The following is a 20,368-nucleotide window of genomic DNA, read 5'->3' as shown; positions in this document are numbered from 1 at the left end:
GCTGTAACATCTGGCCGCTGCGGATGAACGCAGCATCCAACCTGCAGCGTTTACTGACCGTGGAAACATGCCCCAGATCAGTCTGGATAGCCTCACCATGTCTCTAGCGCAGTCACATGGCAGCTCATAGCAAGGCATTGTGCACAGCGCAGGGCGGCCAACTGCTTCTAGGCCATTTTCCCTATGTGACAACATACAATGTGAGTTTACACACCACTAAAAAATAGCAGGAGCCATCATATTTTATAAAATTGGATGCTGTTTTAACAAAAACCTACGAGAGAAGGCAGCATGCAATGCCAAGACAATGGGGATATAGCACTGCTGTATATGCGTGGAGACAATGTAGAACTTTGGCACAAATTGGTCACAATTTGACAAAACAAGCTTACTCTTTGCAGCATCTGGGGCTACACTTTACGGCACACAGAAGGCGCAGGCAGCGAAGCACTGTTTTGCTGTGCCCTGAGGTAAGGTGGAGTGTGTGGCGCAGATCACGTGACGTGTGTACGTTAGGGCTGCATTTGAGCGTAACAATAAAGCAAAATGCGTCAGTTTCCAACATGGTATCAGAAGACTACAAGTAACGGCATGCATTGTGTCTAGGCGGCGCCGGGACTTCGTAACGTTTCTAGAGAGGCGTGGCCACTGCGGGATATCCTGAACTGCCATTTTGTTTTCCTTCATTTGCTTCAAGGGTACAGTGAGGTGGTGACATGTTCTCTCTGGCGAGGTCTGTGCTGTCCTTGACCGGTAAGATGCTCACTCCCGCCTGTGTGTGACGTGGGGTGAGACCGCTGCGGTCGGTCTCTGCGCACATTGTTGTGGAACGTCAGTGCTCTCAGTGAGAGAAACAAAATAGGAATCTTGTGGGTATGATACCTTTTATTGGCTAACAAATAATGGTGAATGAGGTTACAAAGCAAGCTTTCGGGACTGCTTATGTCCCTTCATCAGGCTGATCAGCAGTCCCGAAAGCTTGCTTTGTAACAACATTCACTATTGTTTGTTAGCCATTAAAAGGTATCATACCCACAAGATTCCTATTTTGTTTCTCTCACTGAGAGCACTTTATATATTTTACTCTCAGCGGGCATGGTGGTACAGATCGGACGTGCCGACTGTGTTTGGTACCTAGACATGGCTGTAGTAAAGCGAAGCAGTCTAACCTGCAGAGCAGTGTCAGCTGCGCTGTGTAGGAATCTCCCCTGCAGAGCAGTGTCAGCTGCGCTGTGTAGGAATCTCCCCTGCAGAGCAGTGTCGGCTGCGCTGTGTAGGAATCTCCCCTGCAGAGCAGTGTCGGCTGCGCTGTGTAGGAATCTCCCCTGCAGAGCAGTGTCGGCTGCGCTGTGTAGGAATCTCCCCTGCAGAGCAGTGTCGGCTGCGCTGTGTAGGAATCTCCCCTGCAGAGCAGTGTCGGCTGCGCTGTGTAGGAATCTCCCCTGCAGAGCAGTGTCGGCTGCGCTGTGTAGGAATCTCCCCTGCAGAGCAGTGTCGGCTGCGCTGTGTAGGAATCTCCCCTGCAGAGCAGTGTCGGCTGCGCTGTGTAGGAATCTCCCCTGCAGAGCAGTGTCGGCTGCGCCGTGTAGGAATCTCCCCATGCAGAGCAGTGTCTGCGGCTGCGCCGTGTAGGGATCTCCCCATGCAGAGCAGTGTCTGCGGCTGCGCCGTGTAGGGATCTCCCCATGCAGAGCAGTGTCTGCGGCTGCGCCGTGTAGGGATCTCCCCATGCAGAGCAGTGTCTGCGGCTGCGCCGTGTAGGGATCTCCCCATGCAGAGCAGTGTCTGCGGCTGCGCCGTGTAGGGATCTCCCCATGCAGAGCAGTGTCTGCGGCTGCGCCGTGTAGGGATCTCCCCATGCAGAGCAGTGTCTGCGGCTGCGCCGTGTAGGGATCTCCCCATGCAGAGCAGTGTCTGCGGCTGCGCCGTGTAGGGATCTCCCCATGCAGAGCAGTGTCTGCGGCTGCGCCGTGTAGGGATCTCCCCATGCAGAGCAGTGTCTGCGGCTGCGCCGTGTAGGGATCTCCCCATGCAGAGCAGTGTCTGCGGCTGCGCCGTGTAGGGATCTCCCCATGCAGAGCAGTGTCTGCGGCTGCGCCGTGTAGGGATCTCCCCATGCAGAGCAGTGTCTGCGGCTGCGCCGTGTAGGGATCTCCCCATGCAGAGCAGTGTCTGCGGCTGCGCCGTGTAGGGATCTCCCCATGCAGAGCAGTGTCTGCGGCTGCGCCGTGTAGGGATCTCCCCATGCAGAGCAGTGTCTGCGGCTGCGCCGTGTAGGGATCTCCCCATGCAGAGCAGTGTCTGCGGCTGCGCCGTGTAGGGATCTCCCCATGCAGAGCAGTGTCTGCGGCTGCGCCGTGTAGGGATCTCCCCATGCAGAGCAGTGTCTGCGGCTGCGCCGTGTAGGGATCTCCCCATGCAGAGCAGTGTCTGCGGCTGCGCCGTGTAGGGATCTCCCCATGCAGAGCAGTGTCTGCGGCTGCGCCGTGTAGTAATTTTGTGTGTGGTGTACGGGGGTCTCCCTGCAGAGCAGTGTCATGGGCGGTACAAGGTGTCTGCGGCTTATCCTCTGCAGTGTGCAGCTTGCACACATAGAGGGCTTTCTGGGGAGCGCTATGTCGGTTTTTATTGCAATCCCCAAAAATCTGTTTTCTGACGAGAACCCCGACAGCCATTCATTGAGTAAAGCCAGCAGTCGCTGTGGCCCCTCTGCGCCCTTCTTCCTGCCAGTATTTCACTTCCTCAGAGAAGAACAATAACCTGGTTATAAAGTGGCATACAGTGTCCACCGTGACTCCGCCAGCTTCATTGTGAGTGGCTCGCCTGATGTAGTGCTCATCACAGCCCTGTATGTGTGTGAGTGAGCGTCACGTCCTCCTCGTATCCTGTGTGTGGGGCGTGCTCTCGCCGTAGTTCCTCTAGTGATCCTGCAGTAGGTGTGGGCCCGTACTGGGCTGTCAGGCCTTGTCACCTTGGAGTCCAATGTGCCCTCTGTTGCTCTTCTGGCCTCATGTTTGGAAGGCCACTACAGACAAGGTGTTAAGGTATATTCCATAGCAACCAGTCTGAACACGGCTTTCTCTAATAATAACGAGGCTGCACAGCGATGCTGGACATGGAGCAGGTTGTGCAGCGAAATATTGGCCTGTGACCCTGCTATAGTCCATCAAAGTCCAGGTGTCCATAGTCCACCTATTTTACACTGTGACCTAGCAGCCCATATTGTGATATTTAGCCCTATAACCTGTATCACGGCCAAAGTTGTTTAGTCTCAGCCTAGGATTTTCTTTGGTTGCTGTGGAGAATACCCCCAGGTTTTACCTCCATAGTACTCGCCAGTCCTATTGTGTGTAACTGGGCTGGTGTACTTACACTTGTCTATTATTGCTTCATGTTGATTGTTTTATAAGTGCTGCAGGCTCATTGCCAGGCGCATCCAGAGCCCTGTACAGCAGGCGGTCACGTTGTCTGACTCTCCTGCACCCCCTCTGCTATATCGCTCCCCCTCTAGTGTTGTGGATTATAAAATCATTTTTGTCTTTTTTTTTTTTTTTTTTTTCCCCTCCAGGTTTGAGTTGGGCCCAAATAGTCTGTTCCCATGTACACACTACAGTATTTTTATTATGTTTGGTTATATGGCACTATCATATTCTGCAGCGTTGTTACGATCGCCACCGTTATTAACAGTATAACGGCGACCGCAAAAAAAAGTGACCCGTGCCACCGGCTTCTTCATCCGGGAGAAAATGGAGGGCGCATGTGCAGTGCTCCTGCCGAGATCGGCTGGCCGGCAACAGTAGGAAATTTTTTTTCCTGTTGGTTCGTTTTGATCACTGTGATACACTAAAGTGGGTTGGGCCTAAAGTTGGGGTTGGAGTTAGAATTGGGTTTTTTTCTCACTGTTTAGGTACGTAAGAGGGTCTCCAAACCTTAGAAGATCAAACGGCGCTCCTTCCCTTCCGAACTCTGCCGTGCGCCCAAACAGTGGTGTACCCCCATATGGGGTATCGGCATACTTAGGACAAATTGCACAACAACTTTGGGGATCTGATGTCTCCTGTTAACCTTGGGAAAATAAAAAAATTTGGGGGCAAAAAGATCATCTTTGTGAAAAATTTTTTTATTTTCATGGCTCTACATTATAAACTTCTGTGAAGCACTTGGGGGGGGTCAAAGTGCTCACCACACATCTAGTACACACTAGTCATGTCAGACTAACTTAACTCCTTAAGCCCCAAGGGTGGTTTGCACATTAATGACCAGGCCAATTTTTACAATTCTGACCACTGTCCCTTTATGAGGTAATAACTCTGAAACGCTTCTATGGATCCCGGTGATTCTGACACTGTTTTCTCGTGACATATTTTACTTCATGTTAGAGGTAAAACTTCATTCATATAACTTGCGTTTATTTGTGAAAAAAACGGAAATTTGGCAAATTTTGAAAATTTCGCAATTTTCCAACTTTTAATTTTTATGCCCTTAAATCACAGAGATACGGCACACAAAAAAACTTAACTAACATTTCCCACATTTTTACTTTACATCAGCACAATTTTGAAACCAAAATTTTTTTTTTGTTAGGAAGTTATAAGGGTTAAAAATTGACCAGCGATTTCTCATTTTTGCAACACCATTTTATTTTTACGGACCACATCACATTTAAAGCCACTTTGAGGGGTCTATATGATAGAAAATGCCCAAAAGTGACACTATTCTAAAAACTGCACCCCTTAGGCTGTGTGCACACGCTGCGGATTATGTGCGGATTCATCCGCGCGGATTTTGTAAAATCCGCAGGTGAAACCGCAGGTCAAAAGACCTGCGGTTTTACCTGCGGATTGCTCTGCGGTTTTGCCCTGCGGTTTTTCATCTCCTCAATGGAGGAGATGGCAAACCGCAGGAGAATCCGCAGAAAGAATTGACATGTCAATTCTTCCTGCGGATTGAAAACCGCAGATAATCCGCGCGGAAAATTCCGCACTGTCTGCACTGCGGTTTTTGATTCCCATAGGGAATCATGGTACTGTACTTCGCAGCAAAATCCGCAGCGTGTGCACACAGCCTTAAGGTGCTCAAAACCACATTCAAGAAGTTTATTAACCCTTTAGGTGTGTCACAGGAATTTTTTGAATATTTAAAAAAAAAAAATGAACATTTAACTTTTTTTCACAAAAAAATACTTCAGGTTCAATTTTTTTTTTTTTTATTTTACCAAGGGTAACAGGAGAAATTGGACTGCAAAAGTTATTGTGCAATTTTGTCCTGAGTGCGCTGATACCTGATATGTGGGGGGGAACCACTGTTTCGGCTCATGGCAGACCTCAGAAGGGAAGGAGCGCCGTTTGACTTTTTCAATGCAAAATTGGCTGGAATTCAGATCAGACGCCATGTCGCGTTTGGAGAGCCCCTGATGTACCTAAACAGTGGAAACCCCCCACAAGTGACCCCATTTTGGAAACTAGACCCAAGGAACTTATCTAGATATGTGGTGAGAAATTTGAACCCACAAGGGCTTCACAGAAGTTTATAACGTACAGCGGTACAATTAAAAAATCATATTTTTTCCACAAAAATGATCTTTTCACCCCCAATTTTTATTTTCCCAAGGGTAACAGGACCCTAAAAGTTATTGTGCAATTTGTCCTGAGTACGCTGTGGGTGTAAATGAGTATTTGGGCGCGTGGCAGAGCTCGGAAGGGAAGCAGCGCCATTTGACGTTTTTGGCTGGAATTGAGATCGGACACCATGTCGCGATTGGAAAACCCCTGATGTACCAAAACAGTGGAAACCCCCCCACAAATGACACCATTTTGGAAACTAGACCCCCCCCAAGGAACTTATCTAGATGTGTGGTGAGAACTTTGAACCCCCAAGTGCTTCACAGAAGTTTATAACGCCCGGGCGTGAAAATAAAAAAAATCGTATTTTTTCCACAAACACGATCTTTTAGTCACCAATTTTATTTTCCCAAGGGTAACAGGAGAAATTGGACCCCAAAAGTTGTTGTCCAATTTGTCCTGAGTACGCTGATACCTCATATGTGGGAGAAAACTACTGTATGGGGACACGTCGGGGCTCGGAAGGGAAGTAGTGACGTTTTGGAATGCAGACTTTGATGGAATGGTCTGTGGGTGTCATGTTGCTTTTGGAGAGCCCCTGATGTACCCAAACAGTGGAAACCCCCCACAAGTGACCCCATTTTGGAAACTAGACCCCCCTAAGGAACTTATCTAGATGTGTGGTGAGCACTTTGAATCCCCCAGTGCTTCACAGCAGTTTATAAAGCCTGGGCGTGAAAATAAAAAAGCATTTTTTTCCACAAAAATGATATTTTTACCCCAAAATTTTTATTTTCCTAAGGGTAACCGGAGAAATTGGACCCCAAAAGTTGTTTTGCAATTTGTCCTGAGTATGCTGATACCCTATATGTGGGGGTAAAACACTGTTTGGGCGCATGGCAGAGCTTGGAAGGGAAGGAGCACCATTTGACTTTTTCAGCGCAGAATTGGCTGGAATTGAGATCAGACGCCATGTTGCATTTGGAGAGCCCCTGATGTGCCCAAACAGTGGAAACCCCCAATTCTAACTCCAACCCTAACCCCAACACACCCCTAACCCTAATGGGAAAATGGAAATAAATACATTTTCTTTTAGTTTTATTATTTTTCCCTAACTAAGGGGGTGATAACGGGGGGTTTGATTTACTATTTATGGCGGTTTTTATATTTGGCAGCTGTCACACGCTAAAAGACGCTTTTTATTTTAAAATAGTTTTTTGTATCACCACATATTGAGAGCTATAATTTTTCCATATTTTGACCCACCGAGTCATGTGAGGTCTTATTCTTTGTGGGACGAGTTTACGTTTTTATTGGTACCATTTTCGGACACATGACATTTTTTGATCGCTTTTTATTCCGATTTTTGGGACGCAGAATGAACAAAAACCAGCGCTTCATGAATTTCTTTTGGGGGGTGCATTTACACCGTTACGCGTGCGGTAATATTGATAAAGCGGTTTTATTCTTCGGGTCGGTACGGTTACAGCGATACCTCATTTAGGTCTTTTTGTTTTGTCTGTTTTATGCAATGAAAACTACTTTATATAAAAAAATACTTATTTTTGCATCGCTTTATTCTGCGAGCTATAACTTTTTTTATTTTTTTTGCGGATGACGCTGTATGGCGGCTCGTTTTTTGCGGGACAAGCTGACGTTTTCAGAGGTACCATGGGTATTTATATGCGTCTTTTTGATCGCGCGTTATTGCACTTTTTGTTCGGTGGTATGATAATAAATCATTATTTTTTGCTTTGTTTTTTATTATTTTTTTAAGGGGTTCGCTAAAGGGGTTAACTAATGGACAGTTTTATAGGGCGGGTCGTTACGGGTGTACTTTTATTGTTTTTTGTTTTATTTTCAAAAAATGAATTTATTGGGGAATATTTATTTATTTATTTTTTTTTTTTACTTTATTACATTGTCCCAGGTGGGACATCACTGTCCTGTGACAGATCGCTGATCTGTCACATCACAGATCACTGTGACAGATCAGCAATCTATCACAGGCAGTGTGCAGGCTTCCTCATGCCTGCGCTTTGCAGGCAGTGAGGAAGCCAGCTCCCTGCAGGTCCCCGTCGCCATCTTGGATTCGGGGGCCTGCAGGGATAAAGCCCCCCGCAGCAGTGCTGCACATTGCGCTGCTGTGGGGGGCTCAGGGAAGCACGGAGGGAGCCCCCTCCCTGCCGATGCTTCCCTTTAACCCCCAGTACCCCGCGATCGTGTTTGATCGTGGTGTACAAGGGGTTAACGTGTTGGGGGCGGTCCGTGACCACCCCTGACACTGTGCCTGGCGTCAGCTGTGATAATCAGCTGACACCCGGCCGCGATCAGCGGCGCTTACCACGTGAGCGCCGCTGATCGCTATGACGTACTATCCCGTTCCTGGGACATGGACGGGATAGTACGTCTCATGGTAGAAAGGGGTTAAAGGGTATCTGTCACCCTTTTATTCGACTATGAGCTGGCGCCACTGACATCAGGGGCTTTTCTACAGCATTCTGTACTGCTGTAGATAAGCCCCCGATGTTAACCTGAAAGAAAAGAGTTAGATTATACTCACCCCGGCGTTTGGTCCGGTCCGATGGGTGTCGCCGTCCGGTCTGGTCCGTCCGACCGGTCCCCCCGGTGAGTATGATTTAACTCAGAATCACTGACTGGGTGGATTGGGGAAATGCTGTAGATATGGTATATCTTGACTTCAGCAAAGCATTTGACACAGTATCTCACACAATCCTTATTGAAAAAGTGTCTAAGTATGGAATGGACAAAGCAACTGTTAGGTGGATTCATAATTGACTTAGTGATCGGACCCAAAGGGTGGTCATAAATGGCTGCACATCCAGTTGGAAGAATGTCTCAAGTGGGGTACCACAGGGTTCTGTCCTGGGCCCTGTATTGTTCAATATTTTTATCAATGATTTAGATGAAGGAATTGAGCGTACGCTGATTAAATTTGCTGACGACACTAAGCTAGGAGGGATAGCTAGTACTAGAGAAGAGAGAAGATTCAAAAAGTTATAAATAACTGGAGCAGTGGGCAGCAACTAACAGAATGGTTTTTAACGGAAAAATGCAAAGTACTACATCTGGGCAATAAAAATGAAAAAAGCATATACAGAATAGGGCTAAGCAACAGCACATGTGAAAAAGACTTGGGTATACTAATAGATCACAGACTGAACATGAGCCAACAGTGTGATGCAGCAGCAAAAAAGGCAAATGCAATTCTAGGATGTATTAACAGAAGCATACAGTCTAGATCACGTGAAGTCATCATTGCCCTCTACTCCTCTTTGGTCAGACCTCATCTGGAATATTGTGTCCAGTTTTGGGCACCACATTTCAAAAAAGACATCAACAAACTGGAGCAAGTTCAGAAAAGAGTGACCAGAATGGTGAACGGTCTGCAAACCCTGTCTTATGAGGAAAGGTTGCAGGATTTGGGAATGTTTAGCTTGCAGAAGAGAAGACTGAGAGAAGACTTAATAGCTGTCTACAAATTTTTCAAGGGCTGTCACATTGCAGAAGGATGATCTTTATTCTCATTTGCAGAAAGGAAGACTAGAAGCAATGGGAGGAGACACAGATTAGATATTAGAAAAAACTTTTTGACAGAGTGATCAATGAGTGGAACAGGCTACCATGAGAGGTGGTGAGCTCAATGTTCATTTTTTCCTTCCACATTGCTTTAGTTCCTGTGAAGCACTTAAAGGGTTAATAAACTTCTTTCTTGAATGTGTTTTTGAACACCTTGCAGTTTTTAGAATGTCACTTTTGGGTATTTTCTGTCATGCACCCCTCAAAGTGACTTCAAATGTGATGTGGTCCCTAAAAAAAAAAAAATAAATAAAAATTTTTGTTGTAAAAATGAGAAGTTGCTGGTCGACTTTTAACACTTATAAATGCCGAACAAAAAAAAATTGTTTCCAAAATTGTGCTGATGTAAAGTAGACATGTGGGAAATGTTAGTTAACTATTTTGTGTGCCATATCTCTGATTTAAGGGCATGAAAATTAAGTTTGAAAATGGCAAAACTTTAAAAATTTTCGCCAAATCTCCGTTTTTTTAAACGCACGTTATATCGAAGAAATGTTACCACTAACATGATGTACAATATGTCACGAAAAAACAGTCTCAGAATCAGCGAGATCCGTTAAAGCGTTCCAGAGTTATAACCTCATAAATTGACAGTGTTCAGAATTGTAAAAATTGGCCTGGTCATTAAGCTGCAAAATAGCTCTGTCTGTAAGGGGGTGATCTGTGTGTAAATCCTGACAAATTCAGAACATATGAAAATGGCCTAAGAATACTTACATTTGATAGTATTTTATTCTTAGTATTTTATTTATTTTAGTAATTTATCTAAATAATTGTAGTCTTGAAAGCAGCAGGTATTGCATACAGTGTGCGGCCTTTCTCCAATATACTACAATGTCAGGCTGCCCTTACCTCTCTGGTGATCAGATGAGTTTTCTGGGAATGATATGGTGCTGATAATACCTTTTCTGTGTCTTGTAGCCCGTGGCGTGCAGAGATCGGTCTCCAGGCAGGCACATAACAGAGCTGCTCCTAACTTTCATGACAAGTATGGAAACCTCATTCTGGCATCTGGAACCCTGTTCTGTGTCTCCATCTGGGGATATGTAAGTATTGTGTGTTTGGCTGTGTGCACAGGGTTGAACCTCACTTTACATTCATGCATCCTTTCACTTGTAGTTTTGGTTTCGTAAGTCCTTTGAATCTGCGCACACAGGGGAGCTCACTTGTTCATCAGCTTCATATAACCACGTGTGCAACAGCGCTTGAGTTTAACTTATTCACTTTCATCTAGTTTTTGCAAATGTTCAGAGATACAGTATATTATGTATCACTCAAGAATAAAGCTTTGTGTTTGCTGAAGTGTCAGGCAATCTGCCCTTATTGTTCCTTCATGTTTGGGCAGGACACAGCATTTTGAGGGAACTCCCATTTCCCCTGAAGATATAAAGAATGCCTATATATGTATCCATATATCCAGTGAGGAAAATAAATATTTGACACACTGACAATTTATCTAATTTTCCCCCTACAAAGAATGGAGAGGTCTGTAATTTTTATCGGATTAATTATTTGATCACCTACCGATCGGCAAGAATTCTGGCTGTCAGACCTGTTAGTTTTTCTTTAAGAAGATCTCCTACTCTGCACTCATTACCTGTATTAATTAATAATAATCATCTTTATATAGCGCCAACAGATTCCACAGCGCTTTACAGTTTAAAATTTAATTTATTAATTGCACCTGCTTGAACTGGTTACCTGTATAAAAGACACCTGTCCACAAAATCACACTCCAACCCTCCACCATGGCCAAAGACCAAAGAGTTGTCTAAAAACACCAGTGACACAATTGTAGACATGCCCAAAGCTGGAATGGGCTGCAGGACAGCTTGGTGACATCAACAATTACTGACACAATTATTAGAAAATGGGAAGAAACACAAGATGACTGTCAATCTTCCTCGGTCTGGGGCTCCATGCTGGATCTCTTTGTGGGGTAAGGATGATTCTGAGAAAGGTCAGGAATCTTCCCAGAACTATAAGGAAGGACCTGGTTAATAACCTGAAGAGAGCTGGGAACACAGCCTTAAATATTACTGTTGGTAACACACTATGCTGTCATGGATTAAAATCCTGCAGGGCACGAAAGGTCCCCCTACTCCCACCAGCTCATGTCCAGGCCCGTTTGAAGTTTGCTTATGGGCATCTGGATGATCCAGAAGAGGCATAGGAGAAGGTCAGATGAGACCAAATAGAACTCCTTGGTATCAACTCCACATGACGTTTGGAGAAAGAAGGATGGGTGCAAGAACACCATCTCCACTGTGAAGCATGGTGGGGGAAACATCATACGTTGGCGGTTGCTTTTCTATAAAGGGGACAGGATGACTGCACTGTATTGAAGGGGAATGGATGGGGGTCGTGCATCGTGACATCTTGGCCGATAAACTCCTTCCCTCAGTAAGGTCATTGAAGAATGGTTGTTGCTGGGTCTTGAAGCATGACAATGACCAGAAACACAGCCAGGGCAACTAAAGGAGTGGCTCCGTATGAAGCATTTCAAGCTCCTGGAGCGGCCTAGCCAGTTTCCAGACCTGAACCCAATAAAATCTTTGAAGGGAGCTGAAACTCAATGTTGTCCCGCTGTTGACAGCCCCAAAACCTGAAAAATCTGGAGAAGATCTGTGTGGCAAAGTGGGTCAAAATCCCTGCTACAGTGTGTGCAAACTTGGTCAAGAACTAAAGGAAACGTCTGACTTCTGTAATTGCAAACAAAGGTTTCTGTACCAAATATTAAAAGGAACCTGTCACCCCCCCAGGGCTTTTTAAGTTTGAGAGCCACCTTCAGCAGCACTAAGGCTGCATTCTGTGAAGGTGGCTCTTCTGTTTCTGACCCCTAGTAACACTGAAATATTGACTTTTATAAATAGGTCCTCATATCTGTAATGCGTCCCATAGGTATGGTGTGTCCCCCTGTATCAGCCGTCCATCATGCCTCTGTCTGGGCGCCGCCTCCTGTGTAGTATGCCTGTGCTGTTAAAACTCTAGCTGCGTCTTCCCCAATCCCCCTCTTTCTTTTTCCTCCCTCAGCACGCAGCGTCTGATGAGCTGACCTGCCAACATAGATCTCATAGTTGCGGTCACGCGTCTATTTCGCAATTCTGTAGTCATATAGACTAATTGCAGACTTGTTGCCTAAGGCTGGACAACCCCTTTAATGTTACATATATTAAATAAAATCCAGTTTATGTAGTGAACTGGGTTACGCACAAAATACAGAAATGGCAAGGGTTATTCCTGAGCGAGCGCACTGTCACTGTGTTTGTTGCACAGTGACAAGGAGCTAATGAGCATATGTCAGAATTGACAACTGATGCATGCTCAGTACAGCAGTAACTAGCCCAGCCTCTGAAATGTTTGTCTGATGCTATATTTTATGGTGGGGACAGAGGCTGCGGCAGTGACCGCAGCCTCTACCGCCTGTTAGCGACTTGTTTGACTGAGCCCAGCATGCACTTGGAATCTCAAAGGAAGCGTCATTAAAGAGGAAGTAGTTGCTAAAACTACAGATAAGCGTAAAAACCACGCTTCTGATAGTGAGGGAGGTGGGGACCAGATGATCTGACTCTTCGACAAGCATCAGAATAGATAATGCAGGCCATATCTTTAACTAGAGCGTCCCTGACCGAAAAGATAGAGGATGTGCATTCAGAGGTGGGCCGTCTCCGACAGGATATGCAAACCATGAGGGGGCGCATTAGAGAAGTGGAAACTAGAGTATCCCACTTGGAAGATAATCTCCCACCCATGGAAACTAAGTTAACAAGAGTGGCCGGCTCTATAAACGCCTGGAAGCAAAAAGCGGATGATCTTGAAAATAGAGTGCGCCGAAATAACATTCGGATTATAGGATTGCCGGAGCGCTCGGAGGGTCAGCAACCTGAGCATTTCTTAGAGGGCTGGCTTAAGGATAACCTTTAGATGAATTCTCCATGTTTTCTGTGGAAAGGGCTCACAGGGTCCCCACAAGGCCACTTCCACCTGGCAGTCCACCTAGAACATTCCCGGCGCGCCTCCTCAATTATAAAGACAGATGCTATATTACATCTGGCACGTCAGAAAAGCCCTATTAAGTTTAACAATGCCACGATTTTGATCTTCCCCGATTTCTCTATGAAACTCCAAAAGCAAAGGGCACAATTCATGGACGTTAAGAAGCAGCTCAGAGAAAAGAACGTCTTATATTCAATGGTATATCTAGCTCGTCTACGCGTTGTCCATGAGGGCTCTTCCATGTTCTATATGGATCCGGCGGAGGCGGCTGAGTGGTTACGCTCTCACACGGGATCTCGTGTAAATAAGTCCTGATATGTTAGCAGCTAATTGAGATTTATCTGAAGAACTAGCATTGGAGCTCCTTCCACTGGCGTCCGACCTCACAACCATACCGAACACTGTTTCCAATGAGGGTATCCCCATGTTGGATGTATGATGGGAGCGCATCCTTTATTTTTTAACTTCTTATTCTCTTTTTCTTGTTAGTTTTGTTTGTTGTAGTTTTTATAGATATTGCTGCCAAACATCTTTACGTGTTGCCTATAAACTCCACTCGCGTGATGTGGTATCTCATACCTAAATGAGGTGACATGGATTCTGAAATTGTCTGACCTGGAATGTGAGGGGTCTTTGGACTCCTCGCAAGAGAATTAAGATTTTTTTTTTTTTCCCAGATTAAACGCCATCACCCCCACATCGTGGCTCTGATCGAGACGCACCCCACCAGGGATTCAGCCCGACATGTACAGACTGTCGTACCCATGTACCATGGGTACAGTGGTTTCTTCACGCATTCCATACTAGCTACTCGAGAGGGGTTTCATTGATACATAGAGATGTGAGATGGGAGGTCAGGGAGGCTCGAAGAGACCCGGAAGGCTGCTTTTTTTTTTTTTTTTTTTTTTTTTTTTTGTATGCGCACTGATCAACTCCAAAACATATGTTATACTATGTGTATACAATCCCCCCCCCCCCCAGCCAATATGTCAATTATTCAGATGGCAATGAGCTTTGCTCTAAATTATGCTGAGGCACACATTATATGTATGGGGGACTTTAATCTAGTTATGGTTGACTGTCTGGATAGAGAGACTTCTGGAGGGACCTCCTCTTTACCCTCATCTCCTCCTTCACTGGCGCTGTTTATGGAGGATAGTGGTTGGTTGGATCTGTGGAGGATGTGCCACCCCGGGGTAAAGGAATACAGCTGTCACTCGGCTACTAAATGTACTCTATCCCGTATAGACTATATATTTGGTTCCAGTAGCTTAGCAATGTGGGTGGTTGACATAGAAAACGGTAACAAAGGAATTTCAGATCATAGCCCGATTATACTTAGACTTAATTTTGGCTGATCATAACACAATACTTTTTGGGAACTAAATTTTGGCTGAAATTGATAGGCTCTAATGACAGAACTATAAACCAATTAGATTTTCATCTTGTCTTACCCTGAACCCCAGGATTCTAATCTGTTTTGGGATGCCCTCAAGGCGTATTTGAGAGGATGTTTGTCCTCTACGATCTCTTATATTAAAAAGGTGACCTCAAGGGAAGATGACGAGATGGAACAACGACTTAGGGTCCCGTCACACACAGCAATCTCGCTAGCGAGATCGCTGATTCTGTGACGTGTGTGTGACGGGGATCAGTGACCGACACCCCCCCCCCCGCCGGTTATCGCTGATCGTGCTCGAGTGGCCTGGGCTGTTTTTCGATCGCTGGTCTCCCGCTGCCCAGCATGCATCGCTGCGTGTGGCAGCAAGAAATCAGCGACGCTGGTTACTAATGTAAACGTCGGGTATCCAGGAGCTGCGCGCTGTTTACCAAGATGGCGGCGCCCACCGGAGGACCCGGGACCACCGGGAGGGGACCCTGGACCACGGAGAGGTACTGTAGGGGAAAGTGGGAGGATCTCATTCCTGATTCTCAGGCTGAGGATTGGGAGGAGATTCTTGAATCTCCAACTAAAGTATCTCCATCTATCAATAATAGAATGACTCAATTATATATCTTACACCAGTCATATCTAACTCCATCGCGACTTTTCAGGATGGGTCGTCTCCAATCCTCGAAATGTTTGAGGTGTCATATAATGGAAGCAAACTTTGTACATATGGTGTGGGGATGCCCCATTGTCCTTTCATACTGGTCTGAAGTAACATCACTGCTAACATGCTTAGTGCAAATTCCTGTTCCTCTTAGTCCATCAGTTTTATTCGGGGTGCTAGATGAGGAGAATTAGGGACACTGTTAGGATCTTTCTATGCCAAACACTTTTTTCTTGGCTAAGAAGGTGCTGGCGTTACGTTGGATAGGAGGGTCAAGCCCCTCTCTGAGCCTGGATTGACCTGGTAAACTCGGTCATCCCATATGAGCGAACACTTTATCAAAACAGGGGCTGTATGGGGAAATTTGATAAAATCTGGGATAGATGGAATTCCTCTCATCTCACTATATCGGGGAGTGGAGGCTTGGTCCAACCGTGACTGTTATAGCTGAAATCTATCGAGATGTATTTATGGCATCACATAATTTTTTTTTTTTTATATTATATCATGTACTAGGCAGCGTGTTAGGTTGCAGTTTAATTAGGTAGTGTGTTTGTGATCTGTACTTTCAAAGATATAGAGCTTGACAATGCTTCTGTTCACCTGTTTAATAATTCATTAAGCAATAACTCATAGACCTGTGAAACTAAATTGTATAAACAATTTAATGTGTGATTTGCTATTCACTTATACATGCATTTTGCCAAAATAATTGTATTATTTTGGTGTATACATGTGGTTTCTCTTTCTTGGTTAATAAACGATTTTAAAAGAGGAAGTGGTAAAATAAAGCTGTTTGAGCAGTGAGGGAGCGGTAGGGACTTTTTAATTAAGGTATATTAGAGTGATTACATCATGACCTTAAACACCCGTTTAGGAGTAAAATAAGACTTTACGACTTTTCCAAAATCGATATAAAATTAAACTTGTATAAACCAATTAGGGTGTTTCAGGGATCACACACAATCCTGTAATGTCCCTGTACTAACACATTCTTGATTGTGGTGAAGTATGTCCTATATTTTGAGTAAAAACAAGATTTGTAATCTGTACCTTCCACATATGCTTGACCTTTAGTCAACTAGTTCCCATTGGAATACAAAAGAGCAGAGACATTCTATGCTGAACACCATCTATGACTAATCAAAATGAAGACTAAATATACACAACAGATTTTCAATAAAAGTACATCACATGAAACCAAAATGAATTAAAAAAATAAAAAAATAAAACCTAAAGGACCTGAGAATAGTTTGTTTTGCAATTACGACTTCATCTGGGGCATATTTTCAGATATCAATCTGCATTTGCTGTGTCGAGTTCAGGAACGCTACCATCACATAATGAAATCACAGAACTGTGAAATACCCTATAAAACAGAGGTCTCAAACTGAATTCCTCAAGGGCCGCAAACAGGTCATGTTTTCAGGAATTCCTTAGCATTGCACAAGGTGCTGGAATCATTATCTGTGCAGGTGATTAAATTATCACCTGCGCAATACAAGGAAATCCTGAAAACATGACCTGTTTGTGGCCCTTGAGGAATGCAGTTTGAGACCTATGCTTTAAAATGAAAAAAATGGCTACCATCCAGTTACACTGATGGAAACCTATAGTAGACAGTTAGTACAGGTGTTTGTGAGCATGTGTGGATATACCTATAACACTACCATATCTCCAGTTATTAAATGAGATGGACAGGGCGGACAGTAGTGTGAGGAGCCTCTTACCTCAGCACCCCTGGTATCTCCATTAGTATTCTGGGTGCGCAACAGAGCTTATTGCTGCACATGCTCAGAGGATTCTATCCTAACTCTCTACAGCAGGTATCTGTCAGTGTAAAAGGGAGCAGACATTTCAATTCTATATTAATTTCTTCCCTAGCAGAAACTATTGTGATTTACTGATTAAATATATTTAGTAAAATGGTTGACATTTTTTGTTTTTTCTTCTATTCCTGGAGAACTCCTCTTAAGATCAGAATTTAAAGGGAACCGGTCAGGTCCCCTTTGCCTCCTGAACCTCCAGCAGTCATATGCATATGTTGACACACTGCCTAACAGTCCCTGTTACATTACACACAATCAGATCTTTAGAAAAAGTATTTCTAAAGTCTGTGTATGATATGTAAATGAGGGCTTTGACTCGTCCAGGGGGCGTTGGTGTCCCAAGACTAGTCGGCCCACATAGCATGTTATCACGCCCCTGTGGGCACGGCTTCTTCCACGCTCCTCATTGATTCTCTGAAGGCGGGTGCATGTGTCCCAGCTTCAGAGAGGCGCACTGCGCATGATCGAAAGTCTCTGCACTAAGTGGGCCGACTAGTCTGGGGACACTAATGGCCCCTGGACTAGTCAAAGCCCTCATTTACATATCATAAAATGACTTAAGATCTGTTTGTGTGTAATGTTACCCAGGGACTGTTAGGCAGTGTGTCTACATATGCAGATAACTGCTGGTGGTTCAGGGGTTACCTTTAATACCGGCTCCTTACTATCACAGTTAGGATTAGAATAAGGTAACAGCTCTATACAGGTGATTACCTGTCCTGATATCCTGTGTTATGTCACCGCTCACCTGCCCCCCCTCCATTCGTAATGAGCTGTGTACATGCTCATTAGATGCTCCAGTACATAAAATAGGGTCAGGGTCTGTCCCATTCAAAAATTGCAAGATTTTTTTTTTTTTCTATTAAACTAGATTTTCATGTGTAAAAACAAAAAATGCCATTTATCACACAAATCTAATTTAAACAATAAAGCTTCTCAGATGGGTAATAAAACTGCCTTCCTAGTTATGCCGCCAGGGATGGGGCAGCTTGATGTGGTGCGCAACAATGCATCATGGGAAATAACATGTTTGATACAGGATCTATATGAATGAAACCAATAAGTGAGGCATTTGTCATGTTTTGCAAGGACTTTGTACCCTGTAACCAGTGAAGCCCTCATTTTCATATACCATGTATACTTGTGTATAAGCCAACCCCCCCCCCTCCCATTTTGCCAAAAAAAACTGGGAAGACTTACTGACTCGCCTATAAGCCTAGGGTGGAAAATGCAGTGTAGCTACTGGTAAATTTCAAAAGTAAAAATACATACCAGTGAAAGTAAATGACACATCAGTAGGTTAAATGTTTTTGAATATCCATATTGAATCAGGAGCCCCATATAATACTTCATACAGTTCATGATGACCCCATAAGATGTTTCATACAAAATACACCCCATATAATGCTGCACAAAGGTTAATAATGGCCCCATAAGATTCTCCATAGAATATTCCCCCATATGCTGCTGCATAAAAAAAAAAAATGCCATACTCTCCTCTCGTGACTGGGGGCCAGGTGTCGGGGCCCTAAGCAGGCAGGGACACCTGCGCGCTATGGGGGACAGGTGCCGGTGTCACCGCTGGCTCAGGGCCCTGGCACCGCAGATATTTACCTGTCCCCGTTCCCTTGCTGCCGCTCTGTCTTCCGAGTCCCTCTGTCAGTGACTGTTCAGGCAGCAGAGGGTGCGGCGCACACTAACTACGTCACTGCCCCCTCTGACCTGAACATCACAGCCGGAGGACAGAGCAGCGCGCAGCGATGGACCGCGGACAGGTGAATATTGCATATATTTGCCCCCTCCTGGCGTGGTCTCTGCAGCCCCGCTTCTCCCGGTCTCGGGCTCCTTCCTTCAGCGGTCGTGTGGTACCGCTCATTAAAGTCATAAATATGCGCATATGCATGACTTTAATGAGCGGTACCACGTGACCGCTGAAGGGCTACAGAGACTGCGCTGGGGCCGACCCCCTGGCGTATATGACTCGCGTAAAAGCCAAGAGGGGGACTTTCAGTTTTAAAAAATGGGCTGAAAATCTCAGCTTATACGCGAGTATATATGGCAGTTCAGTTGTTTACATCATGCCTTATCTGACTGTGGTAACACTGTAGATACATATAATCATGGAAAGACATACATTGTAGCCCTAAAGCCAGGACCTAATCTTCCTATTTAATGCTGTGTTCTGGATTAATATTTTCCTATACTTGGTGTTCATGGATTTTGTCTCTGTTCCTATTTTAGGTGATAACGCAAACTGGAATTTGTTGGAATCTGTCTCCGGTTGGTAAAGTTACCCCAAAGGAATGGAGGGACCAGTAGAACAGACACCGCTATCTTAGACCTACCTCCCCTACTTTTAACAAATGTATGCTTTGTATATACCTTATATGCAACCTCATTGTCCCTTATAGGGTGAGGAGGTTTCTACTGTAATAAAAATGGAACAAAATGACAATGGAAGAGTGTATTTTGTTTGTTTTTTTTTTTTTTGTTTTTTTTCCCCCCTCTTCTTTGCATCAGCAGTATATTGCAGGTGTCAATTATGTGGTTATATTCTCAGATTCATGTTCTCCAAAAAGCGAACATATGCACAAATGGTGTAATAATCACATTGAGCAGCCTTCTGCAGCAGATGTGCATTACTCCTTCCATCCTCCCCATCACTCATTTTAGATTTCTGTTCTATAGATAACAGTACCAGCATCGAAACCCATCTTAAATCTTGTGAAACTTCTTCCTACAGCAATCCCCAGGTGGTATCTTAACACTTTGGAGGCCAAGCCTGATTCGTCAATCTACATTGCTTAGCTTCTTGAATTTGAATTTAGTATTCAAAGAGAACCTGTCAACACAATTTTGCAATGCAAAGTAAAGACCTGACTGTAATGGTGCGTGCTGTAAAGCCACGGTCACATGTTCAGTATTTGGTTAGTTGTTCTCATCAGTATTTAAAAGCCAAAACCAGGAGAGGATATAAAATCCAGAGGTGGTACACTTGTTTCTGTTATACCCTTCCTCTGATTTTTGGCTTACAAATAACGAGGTAAAATACTGACCTCCTACTGAACGTGGCTTAATACTGAATACATTGATACCGATGGTGAAGACAATTCCATTGTTCTAATTAAATAACCATTTGATGTTTTCTGCTAATTTGATTTTGGTGCACAGCGGCTGGACTGTACAAGGGGGGGGGGGGGGTCTGCTCCCTCTCTAATTTCCCAACCCCTCTGCTTGCATCCAGTCTGTGATTAAAGCCCCCGTTACACACTGCGATATCGCTGCAAAGTCACCGATTTTGTGACGTTGCAGCGATATTGCTAGCGAT

At 44.7% G+C, this 20,368-nt stretch overlaps 1 protein-coding gene across 1 annotated transcript; it reads left to right on the top strand.

The window, feature by feature from the left end:
• Nucleotides 1–594: 594 nt before the first annotated feature.
• Nucleotides 595–19,495, top strand: COX7B (cytochrome c oxidase subunit 7B). The gene is made up of 3 exons (XM_073556199.1): nucleotides 595–753; nucleotides 10,083–10,207; nucleotides 19,282–19,495. Exons 1-3 carry the CDS (start codon nucleotides 717–719, stop codon nucleotides 19,357–19,359), a joined length of 240 nt encoding a protein of 79 aa, XP_073412300.1. The 5' UTR covers nucleotides 595–716; the 3' UTR covers nucleotides 19,360–19,495.
• The last annotated feature ends 873 nt before the right edge of the window (nucleotides 19,496–20,368 follow it).

The sequence above is a fragment of the Dendrobates tinctorius genome, unplaced genomic scaffold (assembly GCF_039654945.1).
Source record: "Dendrobates tinctorius isolate UK_male_01 unplaced genomic scaffold, ASM3965494v1 ptg000231l, whole genome shotgun sequence".
Classification (NCBI taxonomy): Eukaryota; Metazoa; Chordata; class Amphibia; order Anura; family Dendrobatidae; genus Dendrobates; species Dendrobates tinctorius.
This window is presented reverse-complemented; position numbering and strand designations above follow the sequence as displayed.